This window comes from Hippopotamus amphibius, chromosome 6 (genome assembly GCF_030028045.1).
Source record: "Hippopotamus amphibius kiboko isolate mHipAmp2 chromosome 6, mHipAmp2.hap2, whole genome shotgun sequence".
Lineage (NCBI taxonomy): Eukaryota > Metazoa > Chordata > Mammalia > Artiodactyla > Hippopotamidae > Hippopotamus > Hippopotamus amphibius.
This window is the reverse complement of record NC_080191.1, coordinates 118,908,658-118,927,244: the sequence shown is the minus strand read 5'-3', so window position 1 is coordinate 118,927,244 and position 18,587 is coordinate 118,908,658. Positions and strand designations below refer to the sequence as shown.

General features: G+C 35.6%; 1 protein-coding gene across 7 annotated transcripts in view; it reads left to right on the top strand.

The window, feature by feature from the left end:
- Nucleotides 1–18,587, top strand: part of PIK3CB (phosphatidylinositol-4,5-bisphosphate 3-kinase catalytic subunit beta) — a 186,630-nt gene that overhangs the window by 137,985 nt on the left and 30,058 nt on the right. For 5 of the 7 annotated variants that reach the window (XM_057738334.1, XM_057738338.1, XM_057738333.1 and 2 more), the window contains 5 exons: nucleotides 4,718–4,906; nucleotides 8,334–8,396; nucleotides 9,624–9,745; nucleotides 12,813–12,956; nucleotides 14,214–14,313. In XM_057738334.1, the coding sequence (XP_057594317.1) occupies nucleotides 4,718–4,906; nucleotides 8,334–8,396; nucleotides 9,624–9,745; nucleotides 12,813–12,956; nucleotides 14,214–14,313 (618 nt within the window). The remainder of the gene's footprint in view (nucleotides 1–4,717; nucleotides 4,907–8,333; nucleotides 8,397–9,623; nucleotides 9,746–12,812; nucleotides 12,957–14,213; nucleotides 14,314–18,587) is intronic. The other 2 variants (XM_057738337.1, XM_057738336.1) reach the window with 2 other exon arrangements.

The window sequence follows — 18,587 nt, the reverse complement described above, 5'->3', positions numbered from 1 at the left end:
GTTGATGTTAATTATTATCACTTGGTTAGGATAGTGTCTGCTAGGTTTTCTTCTATAAAAGTTAATAAGTAAGTAATTTGTGGGCATATTTTGAGACTACTATTAGATGTGCTGTTTTACATCTAACTTTCACCCACTTGTTTTAATATTTACTAATATATCTTGTCTGAATCGGTATTATTACAGTGGTTTGCCATGTGCTGATTTTCAAATTTATTTTCTTTTTGGATTTGTGAGGTAACTTACACCATAGGGTAGAGATTTTTCTTCTTCCCCATTTATTTACTTACTTTAAAAAATTTTTTTACTAGTTTGGATTTGTAATTTCTGTTTTACTTGATGACATAAATAGTCACTCTCATTATTTTTATGTTTAGATTTGACCCAGATTTGAGCAGTGGCAACTCATAAGTTCTTTCTTGAGTCTTATTGACATGCCTCTGTCATTCTTTGAGTGTTCTCTTCTTTCTGGTACAACAAAGTGTTCCAAGGCTCATCTGGTATTTTCTCTACCCCAGCTTTGGATTCAGTCATTTCTCCCAGGAGTCCTGATTCCTTTTATTTGTTAAAAGTATTTAGAATCTAAGTTCTGGGCACTGGGAATGCTCATTGCCCTTGGCATGCAATTGCATCTAGGCCTTTTCATGAAGCAGAACTAAGTAGTATGTGTTTGCATAATATTTGAGCATACATAACACACACATGTATTTTTTTTATCTGTTATAAACCATGAGTTCTCATCAGTGTCTCCAGTTTGGATTCACTACCACAGGATTTTTTTCTAGCCTTTGCCTTAACATATTTTAAATTACCTTTTCTGACAGTGAGAAATCTGGATTCCTGTGAACCTTAACATATTTACTTATTTGCTCAGTCCTCTGTTTGTAATCAGTTGCCCAATCACATAAGCATCTTCTCAGTGTCTTTCCCCCCAGACCTGACTTCATGGGTTGTCTCATCCCCAGCTGTGTGTTGATCAAGTCCCCGGTCTGGCCAACACATAGTTAATTCCATCCTTGACAAGCACACTGCCAACACTTTGTTTTGAGTTTCTAGCCCCTCTGAATATGACAGGTGAGTTTTCCAGAAGCCCCTCCCCCCAGTAAGGAAGGGGAAAGAGCCATAATCTTTTTTTCATTTGCTTATTGTGTGAGTTATATGTTGTGTTTTATTTTGGTCAGTAATCACTATTATATCATAATGTGTATATAATTTTGAAAAATCTCTAAACATAAAAACAAGCAGAGAATATGGGTGTTAATTTTCATTGCTCCCCACCATTATCTTATTTTAATTCAAGCATTTCAACATATGTGTAAGTTCATCAATTGTACTACAGTATTTTTCATTGCTGATTGCTTTGAGGTTTATAAAAAAGAATGTAAGAGTGTGTGTTTTTTTTTGGCTTCCTGCCACATTTTTGGTAGTTGTTTGTTTTTACCTTGGCTTTATTCAGTGCATGCTTTTCATAGCTCAGTAAACAATCACAGTACAATTATACAGCTATCCCCCTGCTCTTCCCTCCTCGTTTATTCCTAGGTCTTCAGGATATTTACTTACAGTACATCTGTAAAGTCTTAATTTTGATCCATGAAATTACAGTATTCTGCTAGCTTTTTGTGCTATTTAACTTAACAGCAGTCTGCCTTTCTCTAGCATGAACAGTTTATACTCTTTGTTGTTTGCAGTAACAGGTTTCACTTTTATATGTAAGTGTAGCAGTTTCATTTTCAAAGTCTGATAACTTCTCATGATCATTTTGCAAAGCAATTCAGTCACGTTTGTAAAATAAAACATACCCTTTTTAGATTCAGGCTCTGAATATAAAACCATGTAATCATACGTACTGTGTGTGTGTGTGTGTGTATGTGTATGTGTGTGTGCGCATGCGTGCTTGTCTTGTACTAAGACTATTTTTGCTAAGTGCAATTTTAGACTCACAACAAAATTGGGAGGACTGTATAAAGACTTGCTGTATATCTGTGCCCCTGCACATGTATACCCTCCCTCATTATCAATATCACTCACCAGAATGGTACATATATTACTAAGGATGAATCTGTATTAATGCATCATAGCACTCAAAAGTCCATAGTTTACCTTAGGTTTCATTCTTGCTGTGGTGCATTCTGTGGGTTTGGACAAATGAATAATGACATATATCCATCGTTGTAATATCATACCAGGTAATTTCTCTGCCCTGCAAATCTGTGCTCTGCCTATTCATTCCCTCACCCTACTTCCTATCCTTGGCGACCACTGATGATTTTATTTTCTCTGTAGTTTTGACTTTTTCCGGAATGTAATCGTTGGGATCATTTCCCATGTAGCTTTTTCATATTGGCTTCTTTCACTTTGTCATATGTTTTTAAGATTCCTCCATGTCTTTTTGTGGCATGATAGCGCATTTCTTTTAGTGCTAAATAGTATTCCATTGTCTGTATGTATTCCAGTTTATCCATTCACCTACTGAAGGACATCTTGGTTGCTTCCAAGTTTTGGAACTTTTGAATAAAGCTAAATAAACTTCTATGTGCAGGTTTTTGTGTGGGCATAAGTTTGCAGCTCCTTTTGGTAAATAGCCAAGGAGCACAATTACTGGATTGTGTGGTAAAAGTACGTTTAATTTTGTAAGAAATCACCAAACTGTCTCCCTAAGGGGTTGTAGTATTTTGCATTCCCACCAGCAATGAATACAATTACTCCACATCCTTAGCAGCATTTGATGTTGTTAGTGTTCTGAATTTGGGCCATTCTAATATGTATGTAGTCATATTTCATTTTTGTTTTAATTTGTATTTCCCTGCTGACATATGGTGTAAGCATCTTTTCATATATATATATATTTTTTTTTTTTCTTTTTTTTTGGCATCTGTATATCTTATCTGATTAGGTGTCTGTTCAGGTCCATGTTTTTGTCTGGTTGTTTGTTTTCTTGTTGTTGAGTTTTAAGAGTTCTTTGTATATTTTGGACAACAGTCCTTTATCAGATGTGTCTTTCTGCAAATATTTTCTCCCAGTCTGTGCCTTGTCTTTTCATTGTCTTGACAGCATCTTTCGCAGAGCAGGTAATTTGAAATTTAATGAAGTTCAACTTATCATTTCCTTCAGTGACAGATCATGCATTTGGTGTTATATGTTAAAAGTTATTGCCAAATGCAAGGTCATCTAGATTTTCTCCTGTTTTCTGCTAGGAGTTTTATAGTTTTGCGTTTCACATTTATTTTTACCTAAGTCAGGTAGTATCGTTCCTTCAACTTTGTTCTTCTTCCATACTCTGTTGACTATTCTGGGTCTTTTGCCTTTCCAGATAACTTTAGAATCAGTTTGTTGATATCCACATAATAACTTACCAGGATTTAAATTGGGTTTCAGTTGAATCTGTTGATATTAAGTTGGGAAGAACTGACAATACTGAGTCTTCTCTTATCCATTTATTTAATTCTTTGATTATTTTCATAAGAGTTCTGTAGTTTTCCACATATAGATCTTGTACATATTTTGTTAATTTTATACCTGTTTCAGTATTTGGGGGTGCTAATGTAAATGTTATTGTTTTTAATTTCAAATTCCTCTTGTTTATTGCTAATACATAAGAAAAGAATTTACTTTAATATATTGACCTTGTATCCCACATTTGCCATAATTGCTTATTAGTTCCAGTGGTGTTTTTGTTGATTCTTTCAGATTTTCTGTATAGACAATCATGTCATCCTAATTCTTTTTTACATATGCACATACTATTTTGAATCTCACTACTTTAGAAAATTAGTGATATAACTTTTATTTTAATGTCCCAGTTAAAATAATTTCAAGTACAAAGTTATATGTTAATAGAATATAAATCCTTACAAAATCTTTAAAAATAATTCTGGAGATTTTTTGGAGGGGTGGGGGTAAGGGGAGATATGTTTTTGCCTAAATGGTATAGTTTTTCTTTAAGCATGGGGAAATGTACTTTTTTCTTTTAATGTTAGTATAATTCAGAATCTGGATCAAAAAAATAGAATGGTCCATTTTTAAAATTTTAATATATTCTTCTAAGGATTGGGAAAGAGAATGGGATAACTGTATTTTTTTTTATGTTTAGTTTTAGCCTATTCAAATCCTTATAATCTAAATTGTTTAATGCCTCAGAGCCAAGATGGCACCTGTTACTTTCTTTTAAAACTTTACATGTTTGGTTCATCTTTGATTTTGTTTGTTTTTCTTTGTAGAAATTAAAAATTAAAAAAGGAAGATGAGAAACTCAATTCAAATAATGACTTCTTTTAATCCAAATTGCAATTCTGCCACCTAGTGTTTGCACATGGATATCTTAAACAGTATTCTTTTTTTTTTCTTCCTTTTAAAAAACTGTTTGAGAATAATTTTTTCCTTCATCCTTAGCTTGCACATTTAATATTCAACTTTATAAAAACTTTAAAAGGGAGATCTAACTTTATAAGGATTAGATTGTTAATATCTCAAATTTTAAAGCTAATAAATTGTTTAAAAATTGATTGTGTAGTTAACCCTTGAACAACATGGATTTGAACTATGCAGATCCACTTATAAGTGGATTTTTTTCAATAAACATGTACTGCAGTGCTACATGAACCGTGGTTGGTTGAATATACCTATTTAGGGATTTTCTACTGCTTGGGGGTTAGTGTTCAGGGTTTGCATGTGATGTTTACACAATTCAGTTCTGCAGTGAGTAATTTTACTTTCTTAGAGTCGAGGTGGAAAGAAGTTTCTTGCTGTACTGAAAGAAATCTTGGAAAGAGATCCATTGTCTCAACTGTGTGAGAATGAAATGGATCTTATTTGGACTTTGCGACAAGACTGCAGAGAGAATTTCCCACAGTCGTTGCCAAAATTACTGCTGTCGATCAAGTGGAATAAACTTGAGGATGTTGCTCAGGTAACAAGAGATCAGTTCTGTTAACTCCATTCAGCAGCTTACCTTACTTTGTTGATTTCATGTAAATTGTTCTTTCTGCACATAGGTGTGTTTCCATAGGTTGGATAATTTTCTGCAGGAGAGGTTTTGAGGTTTTAAACTCTTACATATTCTGTTCTAAATGGTAAACCAGAAAGTTTTAAGATTTCAAAATCCCAGATTCTGGGTAGGTTTTCTATATCTTTTACTAAAGATAATTAAAACTTAGGTCTTGGTGTAATCATCTATAATTACTACCAGCATGTGATAGGTCCTGGGCTACTTCTAACAGTTTAATTAATGAACTCCAAGGTTTTAATCTTAAGACCCTTTGCAATGAGGGTCCTAAAATAAATATGTATTGTTTGAAAATTACCTCTATTTTGGGCGGTGATGATGAATGTTTGTCTTTAGGCAGAGTAGAAAAAGGGGAAAAATTTTTGATCCAAAAGAAGCCACCAAATTTCAGCTACTTGATTTAATTTTCAAGACTCTGGAAAAGCACTGGCATTATCAGATTCACTTGGTTATCAGTGCTCTACAGAAGGATTCTTTTTTTTAAATTAATTTATTTGTTGACTGCATTGAGTCTTCGTTGCTGCACACGGGCTTTTCTCTAGTTGAGGCGAGTGGGAGCTACTCTTCATTGTGGTGCGCGGGCTCCTCATTGCAGTAGCTTCTCTTGTTGAGGAGCACGGGCTCTAGGTGCGCGGGCTTCAGTAGTTGTGTCTTATGGGCTCAATAGTTGTGGCTCATGGGCTTAGCTGCTCTGCGGCATGTGGGATCTTCCTGGAGCAGGGTACGAACCCGTGTCCCCTGCATTGGCAGGCAGATTCTTAACTGCTGCACCACCTAGGAAGTCTATACAGAAAAATTCTTGAAATAATATTTTAATCAGAATGAACACATTTGGCATATTAAAATAACCATATTTATTCACCTTACTTGAATTTAACTGATCTTTTAAAATTTTTCCTTGTCTTATTAAGTCTATAATGACTATAAAAATTTAGTCAAGAAATGCATATTCCTTTTCATCATGTGTGTTTTTAAAAATCTTTGATTTCATTGTTTTACTTCTCAAATTAAATTTAAAAAGGATTTCTTTTGAGTTTGTTCCTAGGGTCTAACAGTTGTTTTGGAATCATGTTACGAAATTATATGATGTGCCTTGTTTAAATTGTTTACACAGTTGGACCACATGAAAATCACTTACTCTGAAAAGAAACTATTTTTGTCATCTAGATAGATTTTAAATATTAATTTTTTAAAAATTTTTGGCTGCATTGTGTCTTCACTGGTATACACAGGCTTTCTCTAGTTGCGTCGAGTGGGGCTACTCTTTTGTTGTGCACGAGTTTCTCATTGTGGTGGCTTCTCTTGTTGTGGAGCATGGGCTCTAGATGCATGGGCTTTAGTAGTTGTGGCTTACAGGCTCTAGATCACAAGCTCATTAGTTGTGGCACACGGGCTTAGTTGCTCTGTGGCATGTGGGATCTTCCTGGACCAGGGATTGGCCCCATGTCCCCTGCATTGGCAGGCAGATTCTTAACCACTGCACCACAAGGAAAGTCCCTAGATAGTTTTTAATTGTTCCGACATAGTTGTTTTCTAACCACTTACTTATTTAAATTCAGGGTTAGTTTCCTATAAACCTCCTTTATGGTTGAATATAAGATATAAGCATTTTTCAATTTGCCTACTTTTCATGAATAGCATTCAGTTCTAAGTGCCTTTCCAAGAAATGCACCATATTATTATTTTTTTAGAATTAGAATAGAAAAAAAATTCTTTCTGTATTCTTAAGATATCTGAGAGGGAGGTTTTGTATATCAACTGTCAGAAAATGGCATGAAACAATTCAGGCTTAATATTTCTTTATTTGAACCCCAGGGACAGAAATTTTTACACTGAAGAGTTTAGTATACTTGTCTCATTTCCATGAGTAAATCTAAAGCATTGTTTTCAGATATAGCTTAACTTCCTCTATTGTGGTAAAGTTTGTAGTGTAACTTAATATTCAAATAGAAAAATGTACGTGTGTAAGCAAATATAGGAAGGCATGAATTTCACGATCCTAATCCCCTCTTTTTTTAGTAGTCTAGAAAACAAAAAATCAGTGGAATAAAAAGTAATGTGTTTTGGCTTCTCCCCCAACCCTATCCCATTACCAGTTACAGTGAACTGGTACAAGAGAATATAAACTGTATTTGCAGTAAATTGACTACCTTAGAGAAGTGGAGAGTCAGAGCCTGGTACAAATCTGTGTTCTGATTCTGTAGGCATAAGCATGGGTGAAAATTCTATAGGAGAGTAGTCTCCCATTAATTCACAGGAAAACATTCTGTTGGCATACTGCAGAAGGAGTTTCAATAGTCTCTGCTGTAGATGGGTAATCAATTAGTCAGCACTGGTTTCACTATTTATATGGCTGAGTCAGATTTTCCTTCCCTGTTTGCTTCTGAAGCGTTCCCCAAACTGAAGTGCTGAACTTTGGTAATTTATTTAATTTTATGTTTATACTGTTGATTTAATAATTATAAATAATCTTACCAAAAGTAATTACTTTTCAGGAGTAGGGCTGTTTTTAACATATAACGTAGTTGAACCTCTGGTATTACATAACGTTATCTATCCTTTACAGTATTGTTTTTGTGGAGCAGTGTATTCCATATGTTAACTGGGGATGCTAGGAGTTTTTTTTAATTATTGTTTCTGACCGTCAGGAAACAGTCCCCTTTATCCATAAGGAGGACTGCTAGTCCATTAGGGCCTTGGGGAAAGTGGACAGGGAGCCCCATCAGTGATAAAAACGTGGGGTGAGGTCGGTGTTTCATATCTTCAAACCAGTATTCTTCAAACTTTTTTTCATTATTATGCTCCTTATGAGCCTTTTTGCATATTTTCCCCTAATAGCCCCATCCCCATGGGATTTTTTTTTAAGAGTTATTTTATTATTTACCCCATGGGATTTTGATACCATAGGTAAGTGTATGTCTGCCTATGTACTGTATGCATATATGTACTTTACACATTAAAAGAGCAAGTATAAGACTTAATTTTTTTATTCAGTACAAGTTTAAGGTAAAAGTTTTAATGTAAAAATAACATTTCAGTGTATTTGCTGAGTAACTTTGATGTAATTTATTATGCAAACTAATGGATCACATTTCATGTCCATGTTAGTAATTTATATAAATGTATTTTAGGTAAAACAATTGAAAATAAATTAAAAAAATAATTGTTAGAGAAATTAGCTCTTAAATTTGCTTCGTATGAACTAAATTAACTACCTTTTAATTTAGCTGTTAGGTACTTATTTAGATACTGATTTTGGGGGCAATTGACAAATTAATGAGAGATTTAATAATTTGCAGAATTAAAATAATAAAGTGTAAATTATTTTTAGGTGATTGGCAAAGCCGAAGTATCTCACAAATACTCAAGTGACAAACCACAAGGCAGGCAGCAGGTACTGCAGGCCACCTCTTGCAACATGACTTTGAGATTGAGTAGGCAATTAAGAGAAAAGCCTCCAGCCATTGCCATCTATTTGCCATATTCTTATAGCTCTGATCTTGCATATATTTTGTATTTCTTCTTTGGACTTGATGTCAGTGCTACTTAAATGATACCCAAGAAAATCCAATTACATAAATCAGGTATTAAGGAATAAGATTTTGTCAGATTGGGTTGAGTTTTGGAGGGCCACAAATCATAATTATCAAAAAATATTTCACTCTCCTCCATAACCACTTACTTCCCACTTATCATCCCTGATCTGATAAGAATGTAAATTATAAACATATCAAAACCATAAGGAGGAAGGGACTCTTTCCAAAGTCAACCATTAAAAAAAAAAATCAACCCTGTTGATTCTCACTGAATTCTGATGGGAGGCAGATAAGAATTCTTTCTAGAGATTTGGGTTTTCTGGAACTAGGGTTTCCAAAGATGTGGCCGTGTCCACCTGAACCCCCCCTTCACCTGAACCCCCAACTCATCCCCCCATGGGATTCTTTTTTATCCTATGTCTAGATCATTTCTAAGTGGCCTCTGTAAATGGGAAACGGGCTGTATTTATCTTGTGTATGTAAAGTCAACTAGGTACTATTTATTTCCTGTTGGTAACTTACTGTGATGTAAAGGATTTAAGCATGTTATAGTCAATAAACTTTTGTAAAGTGATAGATATTCTTAAAAATGTTAAGGATTAAAAGTAAATACCCTAAGATAATTTTACGTCGGGTTATTAATGTACATTTTATATGTAAATTGCCTTTCATTAGTTTGAGCCTTGCAGCTTATGTTTGTACTTTTAATTTTACCTTTGAGTATTTCTTGATCATTTCTCTATGCTGTCTCCCCATCCCCTTCCTCTTACCTTCCCCCCGCCTTCTGCCCCCGCCTTGTTTCCTTTAAAAAATTATTTAATGGCTAGTGATTGTAGAATTCATATGTTCAGTGTATCATTCTACTTCCAGGTAAGTACATAATAGCTTTTTTACTTGCTTACCTACAGAATATTTCAACAGAGACAATCTTTATTAATCTCTATTAATAACAATGAATTTTTGAGGCCTTAGTAACTATAAGTATGCTTCTCCTTTTTTTGACCAATCTCTGCTCCTGTGTACCAGGGAAAAATAGATTACTTTTCTCTCCCATAATTTCTGAACCAGTTTGAATTTTTAAACAGCTTCAGGCACTACTTCAGATTTGGCCTAAACTGCCCCCCCGGGAGGCCCTGGAGCTTCTAGATTTCAACTATCCAGATCAGTACGTACGAGAATATGCTGTGAGCTGCCTGCAACAGATGAGGTATCTCCTGCAGGAGGGGTTTTTTTGGGTCAAGGAATAACTTGCGGGTGGGAGGAGAAGTTGAGGTCTGCTTGAATGTTTTGTAAGAAAGGAAAAGGCTAGGAATGATTGAGTTCAAAGCATTTGTTCTCTCCCTCCCATTCTGTCTCACTCTCAGTTTCTCCTGTTCACTCTCCCTTTCTCTCTCTCTTTCTCCCTGTCTGTCTGTCTGTGTGTCTGTCTGTCTGTCTATCTATCTATCTGTTTTTTGGCCATGCCATGTGGCATGCAGGATCTTAGTTCCCTAACCAAGGATCGAACCTGTGCCCCCAGCAGTGGAAGCGCAGAGTCTTAACCACTGGACCTCCAGGGAAGCCCCACGCTATATTATAAAATAAAAAAAAAAACAAAAAACCAAAAACTGCATTAAGTGGTCCCAAGATTACCCTTAGGTTCCCTGCCTCACTAGGAGGACTCACAGGACTCAGCATATGATCACTCTTTGGTAAGATTTATTACAGCAAAAGGATACAGGGCAGAATTGGCAAAGGAAAAAAATTCATGGGGCAACGTCTGGAGGAAACCAGGGAGGTACTTCTAAGTGTTCTTTCCCAGTGGAGTCACACTAAATACACTTAATTCCTCTAGCAACAAGTTGTGACAACACACCTGAGTACTGTCTACCAGGGAAGCTTGTTAGAAGCTTGGTGGCCAGGGTTTTGGTTTTCTTGTTTGTTTGTTTTTTAATTGGGGGCTAGTCACATAAGCACCCTCCACCTAGCATATTCCCAAATTCTAGACTCCCAGAATGAAAATGTGTGTTGAGCATAAACCATATTGTTTACAAAAACAGTTTCGGCACAGTGAGCCACTCTTAACTGTTAGGGTGGTGGGACGCCTTCCAAAGTCTACATCCCCAGATGCCAGCCAAGGGCTAACCTTGTAAGCATGTTTTTTCAAAGGACAACAGTCAGGCTTGCTGCTCTATTAATTCTTTTCTGTTCACTACCCAGAATTAAGAACTGTTAATGTTTTGTCTTTTTTTAAGTTTATATTTTAAAGCAGTTAACATTACAGTTAAAGGCTTCATCATTTCCTTACTCAGTCCTGATTACTTTCACTTCCCAGAGGCAGCTGTTATCACGAATTTGGTGTGTAACCTTCTATACCACATTTTTGTTTTACCACATTTATGTATCTATAAAATGTAGAAATGGGATAATATTGTACATTTAAAAACCACACAAATGTGTCTTGCCATACATATTGTTTTACATAGTTTTTTTCCTTTATTCAACATTAGGTTTTTGAGGTCAATCTCTCCTGCTACGTATAAATGTAGTTTATTCCTTTCACTGCTGTGTAATATTCTGTTATAGAGGTGTATCATATTTACTCCATTTCTCTACTGAGGAACATTTTAAATTTTCTCAAAATTTCCCTATTATAAACAATGCTACAGTGAATATGCTTGTATAGTCCCTTTATGGTAGTACGTGTGTGAGAATCTATGGGAGTTATTTGATGAAATGTCATTATTTTTGAGACAGTCTCATAGACAATGGGCATTTTCAGGTTTATTCATTTTCTTGCCTCAAAATGAGGGGTTATAACCTGTATGGTTGTTTGCAAAACAAAAGATCTCAGAAAATTATGGTTACTGTGATACTTTTTTTTTCCTTTCTTCTTTTAAAAATAAATCTCTTATATTTTAAATTGTGTAATCTCCAAAACAAATTATACAAACTCTTCAGTAGTGGTTATTTTGGGTGAGTGAAATAAGAAATATAAGGAAAGAGGAGTCCTCTTCTTTTCTATACTTCTATCTTTTACCCTATTTATAGGTTTTATAACGGGCATCGATTTTACAGTAAATTTAAGGTTGTTGTATAGATTGTTTTAAAAAATGAGGGTCCCAGTTGTTTCTCTGTCTCCCTAAGTTAGCATTGGATACCTGAGGGGGAGGGGCTACCTGGCCTCCCTTGGACTCAGCCAAGTGCTTTTCTTTTCTTTCTTTTTTGAAAAATATTTATTTATTTATTTTGGTTGCACTGGGTCTTAGTTGTGACAGGCAGGCTCCTTTGTTGCAGCACTTGGGCTCCTTAGTTGTGGCATGCAAATTCTTAGTTGCGGCAGGCATGTAGGATCTAGTTCCCTGACCAGGGATCAAACTGGGGCCCTCTGCATTGGGAGCACGGAGTCTTATCCACTGTGCCACCAGGGAAGTCTGCAAGTATTTTTCAGAAATACATTGATCCCTAGGAGGAGATTGCTGTGATCCCTGTGTTCCCTATAGGTAATTCTAATGCGTCTTCCTATGTTAAATTTTCTGGTTATGAGGTTTTTTTCCTGGCATAGAGTATCCTATGTTTCATTCCCAGGTGTGCTTTTGAGTACTGCTTAACCATTTATTGTCCAAGACTATAGTCACCAAGTAGAGGACTTGGGATACATCTCTTAGCTGACTACTGGAATTGCCTCTGATGGAGTGTGTTTATGTGTGAATGGTTTGGAGATGGATACAAAATAGAGAGCCCCAACCTTAATTTACTCAGCTCATTTAATTACAGTATGTTAATTTGGTGAATCCATTCCCAATTATAAATACACTGTTTATCCTTGAAACTATTTGAAGATTTTACTTGTTCATTCATTATCTGGGAGCAGAAATTATTTAATCCTAATGATAGGAAAGGAAAGGAAGTTTCTGAAGTACTGATGGAATTTGTATTTTAAAAAGCTGGTTGGTTGACTGAGTATGTAACTTTTTCAGCATGATCATAAAACTATTACTTAATTTTATTATAACTCTAGGCTGATTGTAAATACAATCATCAGTTGTATCAACCTAGTTAACTTACTAAAAATTCCCCATATATCTGTTCTTTGCTTCTTTTCACTGTCTTCTCCCCATCAGAAATTCTCAATTTTTCTTATGTTATTGTAGCAGTGAAAGTAAGCATGTGACAGGCTTGACCCAAAAGAACCATTGCGTTTTAGTAAGTTAGTATTTGATAAATTTGAGAGGAAGGGGTTTTTTCCCAGCACCGATGGTTGAGTGACTTACTCTGTCTTTTGTTTCTTTCAGTGATGAAGAACTCTCTCAATATCTTTTACAGTTGGTGCAAGTTTTAAAATATGAGCCTTTTCTTGATTGTGCCCTCTCTAGATTTCTACTAGAAAGAGCACTTGCTAATCGGAGGATAGGGCAGTTTTTATTTTGGCACCTTAGGTAAGTCTTTTATATTTCAAATTGAGTCCACTACTTGCTTTTGTAAATATTGATCAGCATAATACAGGACATTTAGCAAAGCAGTACAGCTGCTTAAGTTGTTTCTGAGCCATCCATTTCATTTATGCTTTCTTGGTATCTTTTGCTATTTCTTGATACCCAGACTCCTAACTTTCATGATTTAGCAAAGTACTCAGATAAGTGTCCCTCTATGCCTCCTTGATTTTTAACTGAAATTAATAATTTTTATTATAATTTTTTATTACTAATAACTATTATAATATATTGCTGTTTTCCAGTAAAGTATACTTATTGTGTTAATATTTGTAGACTGAAAACCAGATTTACTTTTTCCTCCAAAAGGTTGTGGGTAGTGGTATCATCATTGCTGCTATTGCATAAACAAAGATTTTAAAGTTTTCCTATACCAAGAACAAATTTTTAGCTTCTTTATTAACTAAGTCATTTTCAGAAATACATGAACCTTATTAAACCAAGTTAATATAGGAGTAAAATCGGAAAAGACAACTAAAGTTCTTTTTTTTCCTAGGAAAATTGTCAATTCCTTGTTTCTGACTCTGTACTCGGACATTTGTGATTTTTTTCCATCTGGACTTCAAAGTATTGAAGCTAATCATTAACAGGAAAAAATAACTTTTCTCCTTTTTGGCTAAGCTTCTTAAGGAAAATAAGCTGTATAGTATTTTGATGTTAATTTTAGGGGTTATATTTATGAATCTTGATTTATTATTCATAGCTTTTCCTTTCTTGTTTTTAACTTGTCTTCTTTTCTCATCCATTTCAATCTTCTTATTTTTAAATCCCTCAAGGAATAACAAAATAAGTATTCCTTCCTTTTTCAAATGTGTACACCATTCTTTTAGTGAGAAAAAAATCAAATAGAAGCTAACTGAGGGATTAGTCAATTGTGTGATCTGAGTCAGATCTATGTTTCACCTGAATTGTCTGTAAATTGGTAATATTACCATTTCACTCCAAAAAACAAATAAGATGTGAAAACTTTGGATTTTTTGGAATAAACAATTAACTAATGATAAAAATCAGATATCTTTTTGAACCACAGCCTTTAAAGAATTAAAAATTGAGCATCCCATCAGTGATTGTACACAGGATGATATGTTCTCTCTTTCTTTGATTAGCACCATAAGTTATTTTCACAATAGAATAAACAAGTCTGTATTTTTATTAGATGACCTGAAGTATTTGATGAATCTTTTTAATATTAACTTTCTGCAGGTCAGAAGTGCACATTCCTGCTGTCTCAGTACAATTTGGTGTCATCCTTGAAGCATACTGTCGGGGAAGCGTAGGTCACATGAAAGCGCTTTCCAAGCAGGTATCAGCTTGTTTTAATCTCCATGTTCACTTTGCCACGTGGTATTTGATAGATCATGTCATCTGCTGTTTTTCCCATCACATTGTTTCATTGAGGTTTCAATAACTGAACCCAATTAATACATTTTCTAATGAAAATATAAGCCAAGAAATGAAATTCAGCAAATTTTGCATAATATTTTTAATTGAATGCTATCTGAAAAATTCCTTATAGTATTAATACCATGCCTTAAATTTTAGTAGGAAATATGTATTCAGACATGCTTAACAATGGTTTTGATGGCAACAAAGGTTATGAAATCTTTTGGCCCTGTTTTTTCATACCCCTGAGTTACTCTTTCCAGTTAGTATATGCTCTGCCATTTGATTTAAACTGAGATATTTTGACACCTAAGTTTGTAGGTGTTACAGCTCCTAGAATTCAGAATCCTCAAGCTGCTTTTTCAAACTATATATACATGCCTGAAATTATGATGCTCTCCCGCATTCCCTCATTTTCTTCCTAGGCCTTCATTTTCTAATCATTGCAGATGATGAGTTATTAGTAATATTAATAGGTCAGATTAAATGCTTATATGCAAGGAACTATACTGAGTGTGTCATTTTACTCTCATAATAATCTACCATAGTAGTTACTGACACTGTCTGGATTTGACAAGGCAAAAACACAAGGCTCCAAGAGATTAAATAACTTGCCTAAAAACCCATAACTATTAAGTAAAAGAATAATTTTCAGACTTAAGTCTGTCCAGCTATAAAAGTAAATCTCTTATTTGTTTATTTGTTTGTTTATTTGTTTGTTTATTTAAATTGAGGTATAGTTGTTTCACAATGTTGTGTTAGTTTCTACTGTACAGCAAAGTGGATTTCCCTGTACTGTACAACAGGTTCTTATTAGGTATCTATTTTATACATATAGTGTACATTTTATACATATTAGTGCATATATATATAATCCCAACCTCCCAGTTCATTCCCCTCCTCTTGCCCCTTTGGAGTCCATATGTTTGTTCTTTTTTTTTGGGGGGGGGGGGGTACACCAAGTTCAATCATCTGTTTTTATGCACATATCCCCGTATTCTGTATGTTTGTTCTTTACATCTGTGTCTCTGTTTCTGCCTTGCAAACCAGTTTTAATTTCTTTTGATTATGCTGGGAGTTTTCAAACCTTTTAGCAGAGTCTCTCTTTTTTAAATCAAAACTTAAAGATAGATCCATTATAAAAATTAGACAACAGTGTCATTTTATCAGTATAAATGTATCTTTGAAGCTAAAATAAAACATAAGCCATTAAACCAGAACCATGATGCCGTTTTATTGAACACATAATTTCATCGGGCATTATTGTTGACAAATTGTCTCATTATCCAGTTATTTGTGTATTTTGTTTTGGAGATAATCCTGACTTATACTGCTAAGTAATTGCAAATAGTAATGGTTTTTAAAGAGCTTTCTTGCAAATGAGAAACATAACCTTGGCCCAGGCTTGATTTGTTGGTGGTTTCTTGGTGCCCTGAAGGATAAGATGAGAGCATTTCTGCCATCAAGTAAAGCAACTGTGTATTAGCTACTTCATGGTGGAATCTTTCATTGATGGACAGCAGCGATATGCTTTTGTTGTCTAGCAGTAATTTTTTCTGAATTGAGTATTATCTAACCTAACACAAGAAGATTTTTAAAAATGGTTTAATGTATATTTACTCAGAACCTGCTATATGCCAGGGTTGGTGTTGGTGTTGGTGATGTGGAGTCACATTAGCTATGTTGCTGTCATCAAGGATTTTATATTCCATAGAGTAGGTATACAAATTAGTGTTTAAGTATTATGATGGCAGTGTTATTAATGGGAGTATTATGTATGGTAGCACAAAAGTGAGGCACATATTCTAGCTTAGGGAATTAGGCAGGAGGTCACAGTGCAGGTGACACTTGTGGGTTTTGATGATCATTAGCTAGTTGGAGAGTGTGTTAGTGTTCTATAGAAAGACAATTAAGTGTGTTTGTGTCTCTATAGAGAAAGAGCAAAGGGGGCAGGTGGGTGAGATTGAGATTTATTATAAAAAATTTGCTTATGTGGTTATGGAAGTCGAGAAGTCCCAAGATTTGCAGTCAAGCAAGCTGAAAATCCAGGAGAGCTGATAGTGTAGTTCCAGCCTGAGTCTTAAAGTCTGAGACCCAGGAGTGCCAATGGTATGAATACCAGTCTGAAAGCAGACAGAGTTGACACCCAAGAAGAGCCATTGTTTCAGTTCAAGTCTGAAGGCAGGAAAAGAACAATGTCCCAGTTCAAGACAGTCAGGTGGAATTCCTTATTTGCAGGAGGGTCTGCCTTTTTATTCTGTTCAGATGTATGGATGAGGCTCAACCACATAATGGAGGGCAATCAGCTTTACTCAGTCTACCTGTTCAAATGTTAATCTCATCCAGAAATGCCTAGAATAGTGTTGGACCAAATGCCTGAACACTCCATGGCCCAGTCAAGTTGTTATGTAAAATTAACCATCACAGGTCAACTTGGCATCCATATATAGCTCCTTAAACCCATACTTAATCTCGAAATAAAGACAATAGCAAGGTCAAAATTCCACCTGACATAATACAATGACCCTGAGTACCAACAGTTACGTGTTAACCTCTTTCTCAGAAGAGGAGATAATATCCTTGAGTGGTGTTTGTTCTTCTCCTTGATACTCTGTAAATTAAATAATATGTAAAATTAACAACACTTAAATATTAAGATTTAAGTAATGATATAAAGTTAATGTATCTTATGTTCCATGTTAATGGAATAAGAGTGGGAAGGAAACAAAGACGTTTTATATATATGTGTGTACACACACACATTCATAACAAAATAAGAAAATATTCATGACAGTCCTCATTTCTGTAACTGATGCCGTGGTTATATCTGGTATTTATCACTACCATCCTCTAACCTATCCTGTATTCCCTGTGTCTTCAGCAAGCACCTCAGTTGGCTGTGTTCTTTACCTGCTTGGGTGACCTAAACCTTCATTCTTGAAGAGTCTGGGCCATTAGTAATCCTGCCTGGATTGATTTGTGATTTCCCGTTGCTCTTAATCACAGGACATGGTAATACTAAGAGATCGCCTATATTCTAGACATACTGTTTTCTAATTTCCGCTTTGTAGTCAGGATCAGTCACTCTAGCCAGCACCATAATGCCCTTCTTTGCTAGAAGCATGAGGGGCCCAAAATGGTTGCACAGGGGTCTTACTTTCCAGTTCAGTGGAATCATTGTTGTGTCTCCCAGTGGAATAATTCTTCTCTCTGTAACTAAGACCTCTGTGCCAGCAGAGCGTAAGGTCTCAGGAAGAGAAAGCAAAAATTTTGTTAGGGAGTCACTAGGGATAATAGTGAGTGGTACTACTTGCATTTCCACACCTTCAGAGACCTGTGAATCCTGGCTATTGGAGGAAAAGCATCATATATTGGATGCTAACTCAGAGCATATACAGCCTACTACAGAACCTTGCAGCAGCCCTGGACGGTATTGACACCCAGCCATCACTGTATCTGTCTTCAAGAGGCCATTCCACTGTTTTATCAAGACAGCTACTTCAGAATGGTAGGGAACGTGGTAAGATTAATGAATTCCATGAGCATGAGCCCATTGCTGTACTTTATTTGCTGTGAAATGAGTTCCTTGATCAGAAGCAATGCTGTGTGGAATGCCATGATGGTGGACAAGCTGTTTTATAAGTCCACGGATGGTGGTTTTGGCAGAAACATTGTTTGTAGGCAAATTAATATCCAGAGTGTTTGTTCTAGTAAGAACAAGACACTGCCCTTTCCAAAAGGGAAGCAGTTCCGTGTAATCAGCCTATCATTCCATAGCTGGCTGACCACCGCCAGGAAATGGTGCCACTCAGTGTTGGTCTCTGCTGCTGGCACGTCAGGCACTCAGCAGTGGTCATAGCAGGTGGGCTTTGATGAGTGGAGGTTCATGTTGCTGAGCTCATACATAACCTCCATCCCTGCCACTGTTCACCACTGAATAGTGACCTGGTTGGCTGAGGAAAGAGGCTGGCATGGAACAGGGCATCCTATCCAGTTAATTATAAAAATCTTCCAAGGTTAAACTTTGGTGAGCGTACAGTGGAACACAAATATCTTTTATTTTTTCGCCTATTTAGAGAGGTCTGTCATATACCTCTTCCTTAAATTTCCTTGTCACTAGATTTCCCATCATGTTCTTTCTAAGTCCCTGACCATCAGCTAAACATTGGTCACAGCTCATGAATTGGTATATAA